This window comes from Phalacrocorax aristotelis, chromosome 3 (genome assembly GCF_949628215.1).
Source record: "Phalacrocorax aristotelis chromosome 3, bGulAri2.1, whole genome shotgun sequence".
In the NCBI taxonomy this organism is placed as follows: Eukaryota; Metazoa; Chordata; class Aves; order Suliformes; family Phalacrocoracidae; genus Phalacrocorax; species Phalacrocorax aristotelis.
The window spans coordinates 119,175,784-119,192,601 of record NC_134278.1 but is presented as its reverse complement, the minus strand read 5'-3'; the positions used below and the strand labels follow the sequence as shown (position 1 = coordinate 119,192,601).

General features: G+C 41.1%; 2 protein-coding genes across 6 annotated transcripts in view; one reads left to right on the top strand and one right to left on the bottom strand.

Annotated features, from left to right (window-relative positions):
* Positions 1-7,954, top strand: part of PRKD3 (protein kinase D3) — a 44,910-nt gene extending 36,956 nt beyond the window's left edge. For all 3 annotated transcript variants that reach the window (XM_075089312.1, XM_075089311.1, XM_075089310.1), the window contains exons 14-19: positions 2,710-2,816; positions 3,394-3,555; positions 4,020-4,118; positions 5,617-5,884; positions 6,801-6,886; positions 7,781-7,954. In XM_075089312.1, coding sequence (XP_074945413.1) covers positions 2,710-2,816; positions 3,394-3,555; positions 4,020-4,118; positions 5,617-5,884; positions 6,801-6,886; positions 7,781-7,954 — 896 coding nt within the window. The remainder of the gene's footprint in view (positions 1-2,709; positions 2,817-3,393; positions 3,556-4,019; positions 4,119-5,616; positions 5,885-6,800; positions 6,887-7,780) is intronic.
* On the bottom strand, positions 7,893-16,766 carry NDUFAF7 (NADH:ubiquinone oxidoreductase complex assembly factor 7). 3 transcript variants are annotated; one of them, XR_012659912.1, is made up of 11 exons: positions 16,622-16,762; positions 16,359-16,528; positions 16,205-16,285; positions 15,458-15,568; positions 14,221-14,431; positions 13,681-13,739; positions 12,858-12,971; positions 12,477-12,620; positions 11,990-12,163; positions 9,047-11,610; positions 7,893-8,082 (listed from the first exon to the last, which is right to left on the bottom strand). XR_012659912.1 is itself a non-coding variant. In XM_075089314.1 (11 exons), the coding sequence occupies exons 1-11, from the start codon at positions 16,701-16,703 to the stop codon at positions 8,058-8,060; spliced, it is 1,380 nt and encodes a 459-aa protein (XP_074945415.1). In that variant the 5' UTR covers positions 16,704-16,766; the 3' UTR covers positions 7,893-8,057. The 3 variants fall into 3 exon arrangements, 2 of the variants coding, with proteins under 2 accessions (XP_074945415.1, XP_074945414.1); XM_075089314.1 differs by having other exon boundaries at positions 11,402-11,610; positions 16,622-16,766; XM_075089313.1 differs by lacking the exon at positions 9,047-11,610 and having other exon boundaries at positions 16,622-16,763.
* Between the last annotated feature and the right edge of the window lie 52 nt (positions 16,767-16,818).

Sequence of the window (16,818 nt, the reverse complement as noted above, 5' to 3'; positions counted from 1 at the left end):
CTTGTTTATAGTATGTAATCACAAAAAGAAGGAATACTAGAAATGTATCACATGAACTCTTGTTTCTCTCTCTTTTTTTTTTTTTAATCCTGTGTGCTCTATCTCAAGTATTGAGAAAACCACATACCATAAATCTGGGAAGAAAGAAAAAGTGATAACTAATGATTTAAAAGTGGTAACTGTTGTCCTCCTAGGCAGGAAGTATTTTGGCTATGATTTTTCTGTGTGCCTGTTGTGTAGTACAATACTCTTCTCTATTACTTCTGAACTGCTTGATGGAAATGCAGTTTGTTGGTCTGGTTTCACATCACTCTTGAGAGAAATTTATTTTTTCCCCTCTGTATTCCCTGAAGCATAGTGTGACTCAAAGTATGCTCCCTGTCTTATGAACAGAATGTGCACAAATGCAGACCGTCGTTTAATGTGTTAATTTTATTTCTATATATACTCTCCTAAATTGCCATTTAGATAAATCTCAGCTTGGTATTTTTAATGATTCAAGGCTTATAAATGCTTAAACACAATAAATGCTTATAAAAGGCTTTTATTATATTAAATCTTTTCACTTAAAGATGCCTTAAAATATATAGGGTATCCACACTCAGTTTCTTAAGATAAAATCGCAAGCTGAAAGAGCAAGAAAAGAATACAAAAGAATATGCTGTTGCTGGCTCTGCACACTGCTGAATTATTGCTGGTGTTTGGGGAGACTAGATCTGGTAACTTCTAATGTTGGCTTCTCCCCACCCAAGTAGGCTTACTGAAATAATGGTAACAAACCCTTTTATTTAAACAAATAAAGGTTAAATTAAGTTGCTTATGTTGTGAGGTTTGGGTGTTCCCTCCCCGCCCCCACCATTCTGGACCAACATTTACAAACTGTAAATCAAGAAGTTTTAGGACACTGATATGCAACTTATGTTTCTTTCAGTGAGAAGAGTTTCCCTTTGTTTTTCCTGTTGTGGTTAGTTTTGAAGGGTCTCAAAAATGGAGACAGGAAAAAACTATTCTTGACAGTTTCCTACTGATCTAAAACTTGACCTGAAACCTGGTTGATTGTGTCTTCTTAAGAAAAGGAATTTTCAAGCTGCTTTTCTGTTAATCTTTCTTCATGTTCAATTTTTAGCTCTAATCTAGCTTCTATAGCTAAATGTTTTGTTAGTTCGGTGGTTTTGCTTTACCTTCTCTTGCAACCTTGCATTTGTCTTCTGGGTTTTGCATCTAGTTTGTAATTGATGGTATTTCTGCTACATTTCAACATAATATCATGTCTTATGGAGCCAGAGTCACTGTCCCTGAATCTAGGGTTTTATTTAAATTATAGCTGGCTGCTGTGATTTCTAATATTTTGCCTAAAAATTGCTGATCTGTTACCGACAAAATGACGAAACTCCCCGGATCTATTTCACTTTCAAGACTTCCGGCTTTATGCTGTTGTCTGTGACTGTCCATTATACAGTGTATTCTTTCCTTAGGACTAATGTAATCTTTTTTTAAAATTTATTTTTTGCTCTCCAACTGTTAGTTCTATTTGGTAACCTTGTAAACTCTTTTGGACCTTGAGTGATGTCTCCACTAACTGCGTTACTTTGTCTGGTGGAGATAAGCCTGGTTTTGACCCTTTATTCATGATGGTGTTTGAGGCAGGTGTGTTAGCCGCTTGGCACAGCAGCCTTTGGAGCAATTCCTATGCCCTGCCCAAGCCCTGGCCACCAGTACTGACTGCAGAGCAGCAGCTGAAGCCTTGCTGGGTGGTTAGCAAGGTATAGCTGGCTCCCCGTAGCAGTGCCAGTAGAGTCCTCTGTGCCGCTTGCACCATAGCTGTGTGTGTCATCCCTTTTCCTAAAAAGGCTTCCAAATCCTTTACTGAACAAGTAGTGATGACTTTTCCTTTGGTGCAGACTTACTGTTCTATATTAGTTTCGTATTAAATGTCTTAGGTTATCAAAGTCTTGCGGTGTGTGATCCCACTAACCTCTCTGATGTGAATGTGATAGAACTCAGTTTAGCAGTTGTGGAGAAGCTGGGTAAGCGTTTACAGCTACTCACACAGCCCCTGAAACATCCTGTCCGTGTATTGCTGAATGGTTCTCATTTAGCTGATGCAGGTTGCAGCAAGGAATAGTATTTGGTGCTAAAAGCACATGTGTGTTTCTTACCACAATCTTAGACTGTCTCCTGGGTGTTACCGTGTTGTTCTTCATAGCACACAATTACCTCCATATTCCCTTAGTGTGTTAGATGTAATTTCCTGCACATGTGAAGCCCATAAAAGTATAAAACCACTGGAGAAGACTTGTAAATATTTCTTAACATTTGTCTTGAATAGTTTTGTTTGGGTGGTTTTTTTTATTTTGGTTGGGTTTGTTTTTGGTTGGGTTTGTTTTTTTTTTTACAGGAGAGGCAATATTCTGTGGGATTAGGCATTACTTGAAGTGCAAGTCCCTTGCACAAACCAAAACTTCACCTAATACATCTAATGTCAATGTGCATACCTGACAGCAGAGTAGTAACTGGTTTAAATTTATCTACAACCCTTCTGTTGAGGCTGATCACTACTTGTTACTCATACCAGTTGCCATTTTAAATACAAATATAGTAATATTGTACTTTTGTACCAAATATACTTGTTTCCAGAAAGGAATTTCTGCTGTAATAATTTATAGCTATGAATTGCTTCTTGATGGCTGACACTGACTTTCTGTTTAGGAAAACACAGGAAGACTGGAAGAGATGTGGCTATCAAAGTCATTGACAAGATGAGATTTCCAACTAAACAAGAAAGTCAGCTTCGTAATGAAGTAGCCATTCTCCAGGTACAAAAGTACTTTTGGATCACATTGGAGTTTGTCTCAGGCCATTAATAAGATTTTGTAATGTGTGTAAGTGCTCTGAATTGATTTCTAAATCTGTGTATGTGATCTCTGAATCTTTTTGTAAGAGGGAATCTTAGAAGAGCAGGAATTTTGGAGTATTTGCTGGAATTGCTAACTTGGGAGTGGTATTTGCCCCCTATAGGGGATCCACTGAAGACAGGTACTTTAGGTCCATGCTGTCTCCTTCAGGTAGCAGGAAACTATTATTTTGGGCTGTCTTCCACTACTGGCTTCTCAATCTGAGTGTTATTCTTCCATGTTATGTACTCAAGCTACTGAGTGTATCAACTGTAAATTTAATCTTTCTGGATAACTGTGTTAAAACAAATTAGTCTTAGTAGTGTTAATGGACATGTTTCATGGGTTGATGTTCATTTTTCAAGCCTCAGCCATTCTGTTTTTTCATCTCTAACTCTCCACTTAACTGCTTTTTGATTTGAGGTACAACATTTTTGTGTAATTCGGGATATTTCACACTGTTTTGTTTTAGTGATATACCTACACTACTTTATTTTAGAATTTGCACCACCCTGGGATTGTGAACCTGGAATGTATGTTTGAAACCCCAGAACGGGTCTTTGTTGTGATGGAAAAGCTTCATGGGGATATGCTAGAGATGATTCTTTCCAGCGAGAAAAGTCGACTTCCAGAACGAATAACTAAGTTCATGGTCACTCAGGTTGGCATTCGGTCTCCCTTCTTTAAGAGGAAAGGCTACTTTTGTGATTATGCGAGAATGGAGTTTGGAGAAGGGGTTTTCTATATTGTTATCTAAAAGAGACAGCACAGAGGGCTGCACGTCTAATGAAAGTTGAATAAACATGGAAATAATCTTGAATGTTAATTACGTTAGGTTTTTTTGCCCTTCTTTCCCAAGATGTAACATTATGGACATTCAAAGATGCATATCAAAACAGTAAGGATTCAAAAGACCTAGAGGGAGGAGGGGGAAAAAAAAGAAAAAAACAAACCCCTCAGTTCCAAGTCTTGATATGCTGGGGAAAAGTAGTACTTGCACAGTATATCTGGGTTAATTATTGAAGGCTGTGTTGAAACAAATTACTGTATTGCTTAGTGCGTGTGGCTTTTGACACTTTTTTGTTCCACTTGAATAGTTCTGAATATGTTCTTTCATTTCTGTAGATACTTGTTGCTTTGAGGAATTTACACTTCAAGAATATTGTGCACTGTGATTTAAAACCGGAAAATGTACTACTAGCATCAGCAGAGCCATTCCCCCAGGTGAGTGAAGATTAAAAAAATACTTCTTCCATCACTTCTCATTATTCTTTTTTAAAAGAAATATAGGTATTGCAGCTTAAAAGGTGACCCCTTGTGGGTTTGTTCAACTGACATAGTCTAGAATTACTTGAACTACATGTATTATAGTTGTTGTCTTTTTTTTTTTTCTCCTTCCAACTCTCAGCCTAGCTTTATGCTCAGTGGCCTGTTTCAGTTTCTTTCCCTGCAGACCTGGAACATGTCTCACAACAGTGCTGTACACCAGCATTCTTTATTCCAAGGAGCCTGAGAAGTACAACTACTGCCAGCACTTAGCAAAAGGCTGTGCAGACTGTTTCTATTTTATGCTTGTGAAGATTGCATAGAAATTGGTAGTCTGGATCAGTGAGAATAGCCCAGTGGAAAATGCACAAGGCTAGAAGTTTCATGACCAGTCCTTGTTCCTGTTCCAGTGCTGTTTGCCCCTGGGAAACAATTTCTTCCCTGTCATATATCTCCTTCTCCTGCTTGTTTTTGTCTGTCTCGCTTGTAAGCTGTAGTGAAAAGGGACTGGCTCATTTGTCACTGATCTTGCTCAGGGATCTTCATCATCAGTATGTGTGATATTTTGCTGTAATATAAACTAAATAGCTATTTCTGTAAGGGAAACGCTGTTCAGTGATACTAGTATTTATGTACTGTCAACACTTACCCCAGTCAGCTATTACTTTAGATACCTTGGATAGCATGGATTTTGTGGAGGATATACAGAAATTAAAATAATGGAATTGCTTCCATTCCTGTGACATTTGATGAAAAGTAGAGTGGACTTTTGGAGAGTCACTTGTATGCCTTTAGTGCACTGCTCTTATACCGTGAGGAGGGCTTATTAACTTGGGGTTAGTGTTGGACTTGATCTGGATCCTTTTTTAAGTACAAGCATCTGCTGCGTTCAAGTTAAGGAACAAACCCAGAACCATGAAGATTAGAGCATCAGTGCAGACACTAGCTGTTGATGCCTTTTACCTGGATGATTGTCGGACTGCTCTGCCCGGAGCAGACTGGGTCTGAGTTCTAGCTAAAACTATCCGTTTCATTCATGTGTAGCTGAAGCCTCCAGCTTCAGGAATATGATTAAGAACAACATGGTCTGTCTAGGATTCATGTACTTTTTAAAATTTTGGTTCTGTGCCTTGTGAGGGTGTGGGTTTGCCTCTGAAAATGACCTGTGTTTGCAACCAAGTTTTTTGTCCGTATTTGCACACTTGTGGCCATGTGCCTCAGACCTGTACGAGAACAGTTCAGGGCTCAGTGTGAAGAATGGTTGATCCACTCTCTGCAAAAACAGCAACGTAAAACCTTAACTGACTACCTTAGGGTAATGTTTTGTCTGTGTTTTAGTGCATACAATGTTTAAATGATCGCAAAACCAGTATCAAGTACCACTCTGGTCTTGGGTAGGAGCATGCTTTGGAGATCAAGCAGAGATTTCTCCATTTAAAATATATTCCTTTTGCAGGTGAAGCTGTGTGACTTCGGCTTTGCGCGTATCATTGGTGAAAAATCTTTCAGGCGCTCTGTGGTGGGGACACCTGCCTATCTTGCCCCTGAAGTGCTCAGGAGTAAAGGTTACAACCGCTCTCTAGACATGTGGTCAGTAGGAGTTATCGTCTATGTGAGCCTTAGTGGTACATTCCCATTTAATGAAGATGAGGATATAAATGATCAGATTCAAAATGCAGCATTTATGTACCCACCAAATCCTTGGAAGGAAATTTCTAGTGAAGGTAAAGAAATTAATTTTCTCCGTTAGAATGTCTTTACATGTAAATAATGCATTCGAATGCTTAAACCTCAAGGTTCATTCAGACAGGAGTGTGAGAATTATTGATAGTTTGAGTTTAGTAGACTATGCCAAAATGAATAAATATGAGCTGGCATGTATTTGTGAAAGGTAAACTGTCAAATATAATTTTTAGATCATCTTCAGGGCAGGAGGAGCCAATAGATTTAGCAAGAAAAATTAATTGCATGCATGAGGAGTGGGATGAATCCCAAAATTCCCAATGAAAAGTTAAATCGTGTGTATCTGCTGAACGCTGATCTCAAAACGTGCTTTATCTAAACTATAATGACAGGACTGGTTCAAAGTTGGATCTGGAATTCTAGTTTTGTACATTGGCAAGAAACAAAACCTGGATCTTAATGTCAGGTCTGAACAATCTAGAAGTTTGAGGTTGGTCTCTAGAGTTCTCCAATGCCAGCTTTATTAGTAATGTATATATCTATGATTAATACACAGGTAGATGTGGAAGGACGATGTATACAATAGTAGAAGTACCTACATAATTTTGGAACATGGGATTATGCTCCAATTATTTAGGCACGTCTGAAAATCAGAAAAATCAGTGGGGAAGAAGATTAATGAGTAATATAGTAAAGCTTTTAGTGTTTCCATCAAAGCGGGGAGAAGCTTACCCCATATCCATTTTGTAGCCTCGTTTAACATAGGCGAAGCTAAATATAAAAGTCAAGAGCTTATTAATAAAGGAGTTCAGTAGGATAAACACATGCACACACACAGACGTTAAAAATTCACTTTCACTGCAGCATGTGTCGACAGAGGTGATTAGTATTTAAAGAATATAATCCTTGTTATTAGTATGTAAACAATATAATTTTTGTTCCATTCTTCTTTGGCAGCCATTGATTTAATAAACAATTTGCTTCAAGTGAAGATGAGAAAACGTTTCAGTGTTGACAAATCCCTTAGCCACCCGTGGTTACAGGTAAACCCATCTGCCTTTTTCACTACGTTTATAATGGATGAGTAATGATTTTTTTTTTTTTAAAGCTAAATCCTTCCGAGGCTTGTTAAAACTGCTACTGCAAAAGTCTGTTAACAGGCATCCATGGAGGCTTGAGTATTTCTGGTTTTAGCTTTACACTTTATGTGCTCCAGGATTCTGCCCATCTGTTTACAGCTTCTTTCCTCAAGGAAAATTTTGTCTCACTACCCCTCCCGCCCCTTACTTTCTGTCTGACACCAACATAGAGTTTTACTCTTCCGGCACCTCTTCTGAACGTGGGCGGCGATGAGCGCACGGAGCCCCATGGGGATAGGTGTCGAGACAAACATTGTTCAGTGCTGACGGGGACACGCAAGCTGGTGTGTGCTATAGCTTGTACTCGTTTTAGAAGAGAGTTGTTTGGAATGGAATTTATCCACTTGTTTGACGTGGGTTCCTTTCACAGTGGTTTCACAATACTGTATGCACATATCTGCACACACAAACAATTAAAAGACGTTAAGGGGAAAATCCAATTAATTTTGAGTGCAAACAATATTGGAAGGAGTATAATTTCATATATGTGTATATGAAAATATACAGTTATACTATTTATTTTATAATAAAGCTAACATAGCTGTTACAAAAAGTTTTAATTATTTACAGTATTACAACCTCAGCCTATTTAATTGTCAACCGTCCTTTGTGGATGCTCTCTCTGTTGGGGTGTTTGGGGGAGGGGTGTTGTTTCGGTTTGTTTTTTTTAAACAGATTTTGTTGATTATATCATGTGGCTATTTATACTAAAAGTAGAGGCAAACTGCAGGATTTATCTGTGGGAATTTAGTCCTGCTGCTTCTTAAACTGCTTCCTTAAATCTCTCTTACTCCTCAGGATTATCAGACTTGGCTTGACCTCAGAGAGTTTGAAACACGCATTGGAGAGCGTTACATTACCCACGAGAGTGACGATGCGCGCTGGAAAGAACATGCTTATGAACACAACCTTGAGTACCCCCAGCATTTTATTATGGCTCCTAATCCAGATGACATGGAAGAAGACCCTTGATTTATTCATTGTGCTAAATTGCAGCAAAGAAGGACACTCCGGACAGAAACTGAAGTGAAGTTTTGGAACAACTGTTGCTCTTTCTGAATTCTGTATGCGTAGTTCAGTGTCCAGAGCCCCACAGGATTCTGCATTGACATGGGAAAAGACTGTCATTGACAAGCTTTTCTCCATCTCTGACTTAAACTATGAGCAGTATGACAGTGGGATAAGCCCCGTTGAGTAACATTTCACCAAGCTGTGTGGCTGCAAAGCCATTACTGAGGTGTGATGTGTACAGATTGAATGGCTTGTGTGTTTTTCAAGGTTATGTATTTTTTTGGTTGGTTTTTTTTTCATAGCCTACACAATAAGAATTTTGTAATGGTTTTCTAATCCCTATTTACTAGGCCATAGAGGACTGTTTTCTGTTTCTTAGATACATCTCCTGTGTCCTAAACTGCGCGTGGTGAAAAGAGACTGTAAAAAGAAATCAGTGTGGAATACCACGGCTAATAGCAAAACATGGTGGTTTAGGTCGAATACAGCGTCATAGATGAAGGAATAATTTGCTGCTGTTAAGACAGTTAAATATGTGTGTCTTTGCCCTAACTAAACTTTTTTCAGATACCAAAAAAAAAAAAAAAAAAAAGAGAAAAACCCATAACTTCTTACATTCCTCTCAAAACGCTGGCTGACAATCTAGAGAGGTGACAATCAAAGCTATGCTAGTCCTTTACTTTTGTCTCTTAAGCCAGAGCAATAAGCCGCAACAGCGCGTTGCTGCGCGAGGCTGGCACATGTCATTGATACACACCAAAGGCATTTTGCCTTAAAACTACACAAGTAATGCAGAGAGAGCACGCAAGGCTTGATGTAGCATATCCTTTCACTCTGGAAAAACGGCTTCTAGCAGGAGGATGTGGAAGAATAGGGAAAAATACATGCAGCTTTCTTCTGGTTTTGTGAGTAATTAGACTTTTAAATTTTTTTCTAATATTTTTCTAATTTTTTTTAAGGTTCCCTGGACTTACATCAGGAGTAGTTTGTAGCCTGCTAGCTTGTATCTTAACTCTGCTCAAAACCCAGGAGTAACAGTGGATGTCAAATCACCTGTTGCTTCTGCCAGGGCAGCTGGATTGTAGGAGAAAGGGCTTTTTGCCTTCTGACCTTAACCTACAGCCACTCCTGTCTGCTTTACTGTGCTCAACGTTGTTGTTCAGGCTGAATGAAGAGTCCAAAACCAACTCCAAATTCAGTTTTTCATGCAGATGTCTCAGCTGATGGATTCCCAACCGCTTGCTGGCCTTGTGGCACGGTAGAGAGGAAGCAGCAATATTCTTTGGAAGCGATTCCCTCAGAGGACGCATAACAGTTAAAGTTCATGGTATTTCCAAGAAGTCTGAGGCCAGGAATGCTAAATGCAAATGGAAGAGGGTGGTTTTGTCCTGTTTTAAAAAATGGAAAAGGTGAAATCTTTCCTTGTATGTGGGGTAACAGCGTTGTGCTGGTGGAAGGTGCTGGATGGCTGCACATATCCCTGATGTGCCAAGCTGTTTAACTGGAGCTTGGTCTGAAATACATTTTAGAATACTGATACAGGCTTGAACTGCAAAGTCAGTGAGAGGCTTTGGGGTACCTCTTCTCCCTCCTGCAAATGTTTGTGGGTTTGGGTTTTTTTTGTGCGTGTGTGTAGGTAAGTACTTTTTTTTTTTTCTACTGTTGTTATTCAGGTAAGGAAGCAGGCAAGCAGACATTTTCTAAGTTGTTAGATATACATAAAATTTTACAAGGTTATTTCAGGGCTGGCAGCTGCTTGCAATGACAGTGACCCGGCAGTAAAGCCAGTGGCAGGTGCAGAAGTACATACCCACAGGTAGGTTTGGGTCTTTAACCCAGCTTTTCTTCTCCTATTGCCCTCAGTCTAACCGCCACTGAATTTTGTAGGTGTCTGAGGTGGTAAAGGCTGAACTCTGGCTTCCCCGTTAGGATGTACCAAGCTTTGTACAAAACGCTGGTGCGATCTGTGCGCAGTCCCCTGCAGCCGGCAGCGTGTCAGCCCTTCCCGCCCACCATGTGTCCTCTCCTAGCACATGTGTTTTCTCAGGTTTGTGCCCGGGACTGGCCCATGGCAGCCCCTGCCCTCCTACAGTGGGGGTCATCTTCCCCCTTCTATGCTGTCAGGGCCATGCAAAGGAATTCAGACGGGGCAGAATTTGTCCCTTAACCCCACCACCCTGTCAAGGCAGGGTTTCAGGACTATTTTTCATCTTTGGAATCAGAACAATCGCCTCTGAGGCTGGCGGTCTAGTGCTTGGCAAGGGAAGCAGTGCTTTTTCTTTTTCTCCTTCTCTCTGCAACTTCCATGGCTCCAGTGACCAAATTTCAGTGAAGCCATTGCTATCTTCCATCCTAACTGTAATGATGTAGATACAGTCTGGTTTTAAACTTCAGATTTTATACTTGAGTTTTCACTTCAGGTATTCCTGTGAGGGTTTTTTTGTTTGTTTTAAGGGAGGGAAAAAAGCCAGCCTGGTCACTTGAAAAAGCATAACAGGAATAGAGGAAGGAAGGGACAACAGTGAAGTAGAAGGCCTGGCTGATATCTCTCCCCATAAAGTCTGCTCTGCTCCAACATATTATATGAGCTATTTATTCAAGTTGTATTAAAAAAAAATTAAAAATAAAGCTATTGGCCTTTGGAGGAGGTTACCTGACCACACATGTGGACTTATGGGGACAGCCAGTAGAAGCCACAAGCAGCTGGCAGTCAAGGAACCAAACAATCAGACTGAGATTAGGACTAAACTTTCTTCAGAGTAGTAAAAATAGCTGAGGTTTTTATTCCCTTTTTTCTACCTTTACTGCAAACTTTGACAGCAGTAGTTTATGGTGTTTCATATCCTTACCCCTAGATGAATTAAGTTGCATCCATGCAAAAAATAGTGCTATGATGATGCTAGAAAAAAGCTCATGTAAAATTTATAGCCTCAAAAGGACACTGTCAAGTACTTTTATATTTTTATACATCCCATTGTTTGTAAATATCCTCTGATAAGCTTGAAAATAAAATTTATTTCCCTATCAGCCTTGTTCTTTTTATTTACATGAATTATCTTTCCTGTCACATGCTCTTAGAAGGAAATGTTTCTTTATGCTTCCTTGGTTGTGGATCTGTCATTAGGCAGTCCCGGCTGTGGGAATTCTGTTAGCAGGTGCTTTGGAACTAATAACTCTTTTCGCATGGTTCTTGGCCCCATTCTCTTAATAAAGATATCTTCAAAAATATCAGGGCATCATGTGTTTTAAGCAAGTATCAAACCTGAGCGTCTCCTTAGCACATATATTGCAAAATATTTAGTATGTCAAACCATAAAATGTGGGACTATTTTTTACTTTGATTTTTTAATTAAGCTGCTATTGTAAGCTACTATTTATCGGACATTTTGCTATAGTATTTGAAATTACTTCAGTAAGAGTTCATTGAATCCAGCCACAGGTGGTAAGGGAGACTTTGATTCTGGCTTATGTTCCCTGTCAGGATGCACAAGTCTGTGGTGAGGCAGCAGGGCAAAAAAGTTAAAACAGTCCCCCATCTTCTTGGGATTCATCAACATATCGTAGCTGTGATGTAACTGCTCGTGAGTTGCTGTGTCACAGGAATTCTGCAAGAGCACCTAAAAAAAAAAGAAAATCTTACAGCCCTTCCTCCTGTCCTACCCATGCCCTCATACCTGCGATCCCTTGTTCCATCCTCTTCACTCACACAGATGTGATGGTGCCATAATGTTCCTTGGTACAGCAGCACAGTGTGGAGCTCACATACTGAGGTATGTAGCAAAGTTCTGCATTAAATACTCCTAAATATCATAAAACCTGCTTACTTTGAGGGATCCAGAGTAACGTATGTCTAGGAGAAGCAACTCTCTGATCTCAGACCTACATGTTGTTTTGAATGATTTCTTTTAAAATCGGAATTTTAGGGAAGCCCTCTTGCAGCTCAGGAGTATTGCTGGTGGGTTAGGAGAGTTTATGTACCTGTAAACACTATTGTACCTGCAATCGGAGGTCAATGCCCATGTTTTTTAAGAACTCCCGCTGTTTTATGGGGCCTAACGTGGCTGTTCTTCCCTGCGTCATCTTTCGAAGATAGCTGAAATCAACATCTGCTGTCAGGTCTGCTGTACCAGGCGCTCTCAGCACATGATGAGGTTTGTGATTTCGGAAACCCTGAAAAATTAAATTGGAATATTATACTCATCTGTACTTCTAGCTACCACAGCTGGGGCTAGCAAAGACTAAGTTGTGCATGAGAAGAGCAAATTATATTTTAAAAATTTGGAGCAAGGGCGCAGATTATCCTTCCCATCTGACAGAAAGCCTTATGGGCACTGATTTAAAGAACTACTCAGTTTTATGATCGCAGCATAACACAGTTTTTGATAGTACATCCACCCAAGACATTTCTCTTACAAGCAACTGATGATCCAAGTGACAAATAAAAAGATTATTTTAGCTTATTATTTCAGGGTAAATGACTTACACGGAAAGTGTCAGTTTTAGTTCCATCGTGACCATAATCAGCAATGAGTGCAGCCCCACCATCATTTTCTATCCGACAGGCAAGCCTCTGGATGATGACACCAGCCTCAGGACACACTTCCACATGATCTCTTGTTTCTTCAGGCTAGTGCGGAGTTCAAAGATCAAAACACCTGTATTAGCAAACAAGTACAGGGCAAGAGTTCTTCACACTTGATGTCTTGGGATTGGTGTCACTTCACTGGGGCACAGAGTACCAGGGGTGTATGTTAGCCTACCCGCAGCCTGAGCTAGTTTTTGCTAACAATCATTTTCAGTTTGTAAACGTACTTGGAAGAGTCAGCAGAGAGGGAACCACGAACTCTGGTAGGCATAACCTTACCTGAATGAAGTTTTCTGTTGCGGGCGTGCTGGATGGTGACAGGACAAACCGCAGCTGGTCAGGAACATCTGGATCTACATCAACCAGCACTTCACGCCAGCCTTTCTCTGTTCTCTGTTTAATGAGCCCAAAAGTACTCATTTTACATGCTAACAGGTACAACAGTGATGTGTCTGTTTCACTGAACTAATGTGTCAAGCATTTTCACAAACGTTTTGAGAACATAATATGCTATTGACAACAACTATTCTATTTAATTCCAGTAACTGCCTTGGAAAAAACTTGTGGTAGAGACTAATCTGCAGAGTCCGCAAAACCCAGGTTTAACTACACTTAAAAGGGACAAACAATGCTGCCTCTTCTATTGACAGTGTGGCGTTTAACTACCAAAACAAAGTATTTTATTCTACCAGTGATTTTCATAAACTAATTATAAAATTTAAGTTGAAAGTTTCTTCTTCTGAATCCTAACTAGCCTATTCCCTTTTATTATTTTATTATTTTATTATTATTTCTATTTATTCCAATTTTGTTATTATCATTACCATTCAAATGAAAGCCCTTCATTCTTTAATAGTGGTACATAAAATAACATGGAAATTAAAAACTTCATTAATGTAGCATAAGAAATAAACTTGAGGCTTACCTCAGCAGAAATAGTCAGCTTTCTACAAGTTTTTCCATTCAAGAAAAAATTCAGTTAGAAATATCTTACCACCAGAGACAATGCACATGTCTAGTTTGGCACCCTAATTCTATTCCTCCTCAAAGAGAAAAAGTGTTTAAGCAGATGGTCACAATTACAGTAATAATCTTGCTATACCTGAAACTTATGTATTGGCAGGGCATCAAAAAACTCATGTGCTAGGTAAAAGCTGTAACCTGTGGGAAGGTAAAAAAGAATGCATTAAGTTATTAATGCTTCCAGAGCAGCTTCCAGTTAAAAATTAAAATGTTTTTATGAATTTTAATGAATTAAGCTGGTTAATGTGGTTGTGAAATAACTATCATTACAGCTACCTGTAGAAATGCTCTCTTTGTATCCAAGCTGGAAGTAGCTTCCAGTCCATGAATTTTACATCGGTATCTCACAAGAGGAGATTCAGGCAAAGCCAGTAAATGGTTTCCCGTGAAAAGAAAACATCAAAATACAAGAAACTGGGTAGCTATCCCAAAATGACGGTAGTCAGAGTAAGTAGCAGTTACAAGAACGAGTCAAGATCCTGCCTGAGACTCACACAAGAACTAAGAGCTAATATGTGTACTATCTACTTCTCTACCCATGATGAAGGCATCTTCAGTTATCAAAAGCTGCAAATGGAGGAAGGACACCGCCCCGTAACAAGGCGTTCAAGCTCCTCACCTGGTGGAACATCTTGAATGTCTCTGTACCAGGAAATGGGAATTCCAGTCTTGCTGATACCTTTCATGTAAGCAGACTTGTCCTTGGGGTTGGACTGTGCCTTCCCTCCTGTCAGCATCAGCGCTTGGATCTTGCTGAGTTTGGGACTCACTTCTACCAGATGAATAGAGACATCACATTTACTAAGCAAAGAGGCAAGCTGATTGAAGACCTATAAAGGCAGATGAATTCTGTTAGGCACAGTCACATGCCGTATACATTAAAGGTTTAAGGAATTAACCATTAATCTTATCTTGAATATAAGTTATAAGATTTAGTTGGCTTTCATTTAACAGAACAGTCTCAGTAAAAGAGACTGCATTTTGCTCCTTCAGAAGGAAATGGGAATTTCTTCATCAGTTTTAATAAAAGCTGCTGCGCTTCTAAAGGTTATCATAGTACGGCACACGTTAAACAGTTGTAAGAACAGCAATATGAAATGCTAATTTAGAATAGTAATAGCCTGAAAGCAAGTAGCTCCTCTAACACCTACAGCGGGTTTAGCATTAGGAGAAAAATGGTTCAGTTTTCCCAGACACCATAAACAGAAAGGCCTCAATATCCTACGTTTCACTGATTATTAGAGTTCTTTTTCATTAACGTACATAAACAGAATATAAGTTCTTCTGAGGTAATAAATCCTATTAGTGATTTGTTTTTGAATCAGTAGATTTTAATTAACAAACAGCCAGCCATGCAAGCACGGTAGAACAGAAAGGGTTAAATCCAAAGAAGTAAACTCCTGAAATCCCCAAAGGAACTGCCACAACTCCACTCCTGGATTACCATCCTCCTCCCCTTCCTCCTATGGCTTGTACTGAGGCGTCCCTCCCAGTTACGCACAGCAGCACCCTCCTACGTGGCTTCCAGTTTGGAAAACGCTTTCCTATACAGAAGTCACCTGTAATGGAATAGTCTTGCCCTCCCCTTCTATCAAGTAGTGTTTGAAAAATTACACATGTGTCTACACAGTGTGCACACACAGGCCTGGGCTTTGCTTTCAGCTCAGAGACCTGGTCTCTTTGCTGAACAGCAGAAACCTGCATACATTCTAATTAAATTCTAAGCTGCCAATCTCCTGACTGAAATGATTTGGTTACTAGGGAAGGTTAAACCCTGACAGCAAAACCTCATTCCTTCAGATTTCAGTGTAGCCACAGAATAAAGCCAGAAATAGAAAATATTAGTTTTCACCTACCCGTAATATATCATCAGTAAGGGTGCCCCTCCCTGGGCCCAGTTCCACCAGCTGGAACGCTTTAGGTTTGCCCGCGGCTATCCATTCGCTAATGTACCATATTCCTATTAACTGACAGTGAGGAAAACACAGTTATAGTAATAACTTCCGAACTTGTGGAAAGTGACATGTGCCTTTAGTCTGAAAATAACTAAGATACTATACAATATTTTCTTTCTCTGTATTTTAAAGTTAACAAAAGTCATATGTAACTTTGCCCTCTTCTCTTTAAGTACTAAAATCGGTGACCGTTTGCTGTCAGCCCAGCAGAAGCCAGTCTCTGTGAGTAAACGGATGGGACTCTTGCCTGCCTGGCACATGAACTTTTACTTCAGGCTCGGACGCAGGTCGCTGCCCCAAATAGCTGTTCTTCATGACAGCGCATCATGGAGAACAACGTTTGAGCCGGTCTGCGCTACTGGAGATGATGTGCAAACCGGAGTGAACAGGGCCAGAACATGAAAGTTTGTTTTGAGTAGAGTTTTCACACTGGGAAGCCACCATAACTCTTTTTATTTATAAAAAACCCAACATCTATGTGAAAATGATTGTTACTCAGCACAGATGGTATCCCAAATTATAACACAAGAACCGGCTCCCCAGTTTTCCTTAAAAACAAAACAGCCCGTCCTCCTCCTCCAACAAGCAGCTTAACTGCAACTTAAGAATGACGGGGAGTTACCTAAGGCACAAGGAACTACGCGTTACCTCTCCAAACACCTGACTTATTTCAGGTGAGGTGACGAAATCCCCGCTCTCGCCGATGCCGCCGCGACGCGTGTAGTAACCCTGCGGAGGAGAGGGGAGAGGGGCTCAGCGGCCCGGCGGGGCTACCCTCCCGCCGCCCCGGCCCGGCCCGCACCTGGCCGGGGTTGGTGAGCGCCTCCCGCATGTACTCGGCCACCGTCACCGGCCCGGTGGCCCGCATCTTGAGCAGCAGGTGTCGCAGCATGGCGGTGGCCCGCCCGGGCCCCTCGGTGTCCGGCTGCCCCCCCGCGCCCGAGGAGGGCCGCGCCGCCGCCGCCGCCGGAGCTGTGGGGAGAGCAGGAGGATGAGGAGCTCAGCGGGCGGCTCGCGCCCCACCGCCCGGGGCGGGGGCGGGAGGGGAGTGGAGGCGGCGGTTACCATGGTGACGGGGGAGCCGCGGCCGGCCAGCCGAGCCCAGGGCAGCGGCGAGGAGTGCGCGGCGCGCGAGCGGCAGAACCATGGCCGCAACCCGCCCCTCCTCCCCCCGCCTCTTCCTCTTCTTCCTCCTCCTCTTCCCTGGGTCCCGGCCGCTCGGTATCCGCACTGCCTCCCGCCGCCTGCCCGAGGCCGAGCCG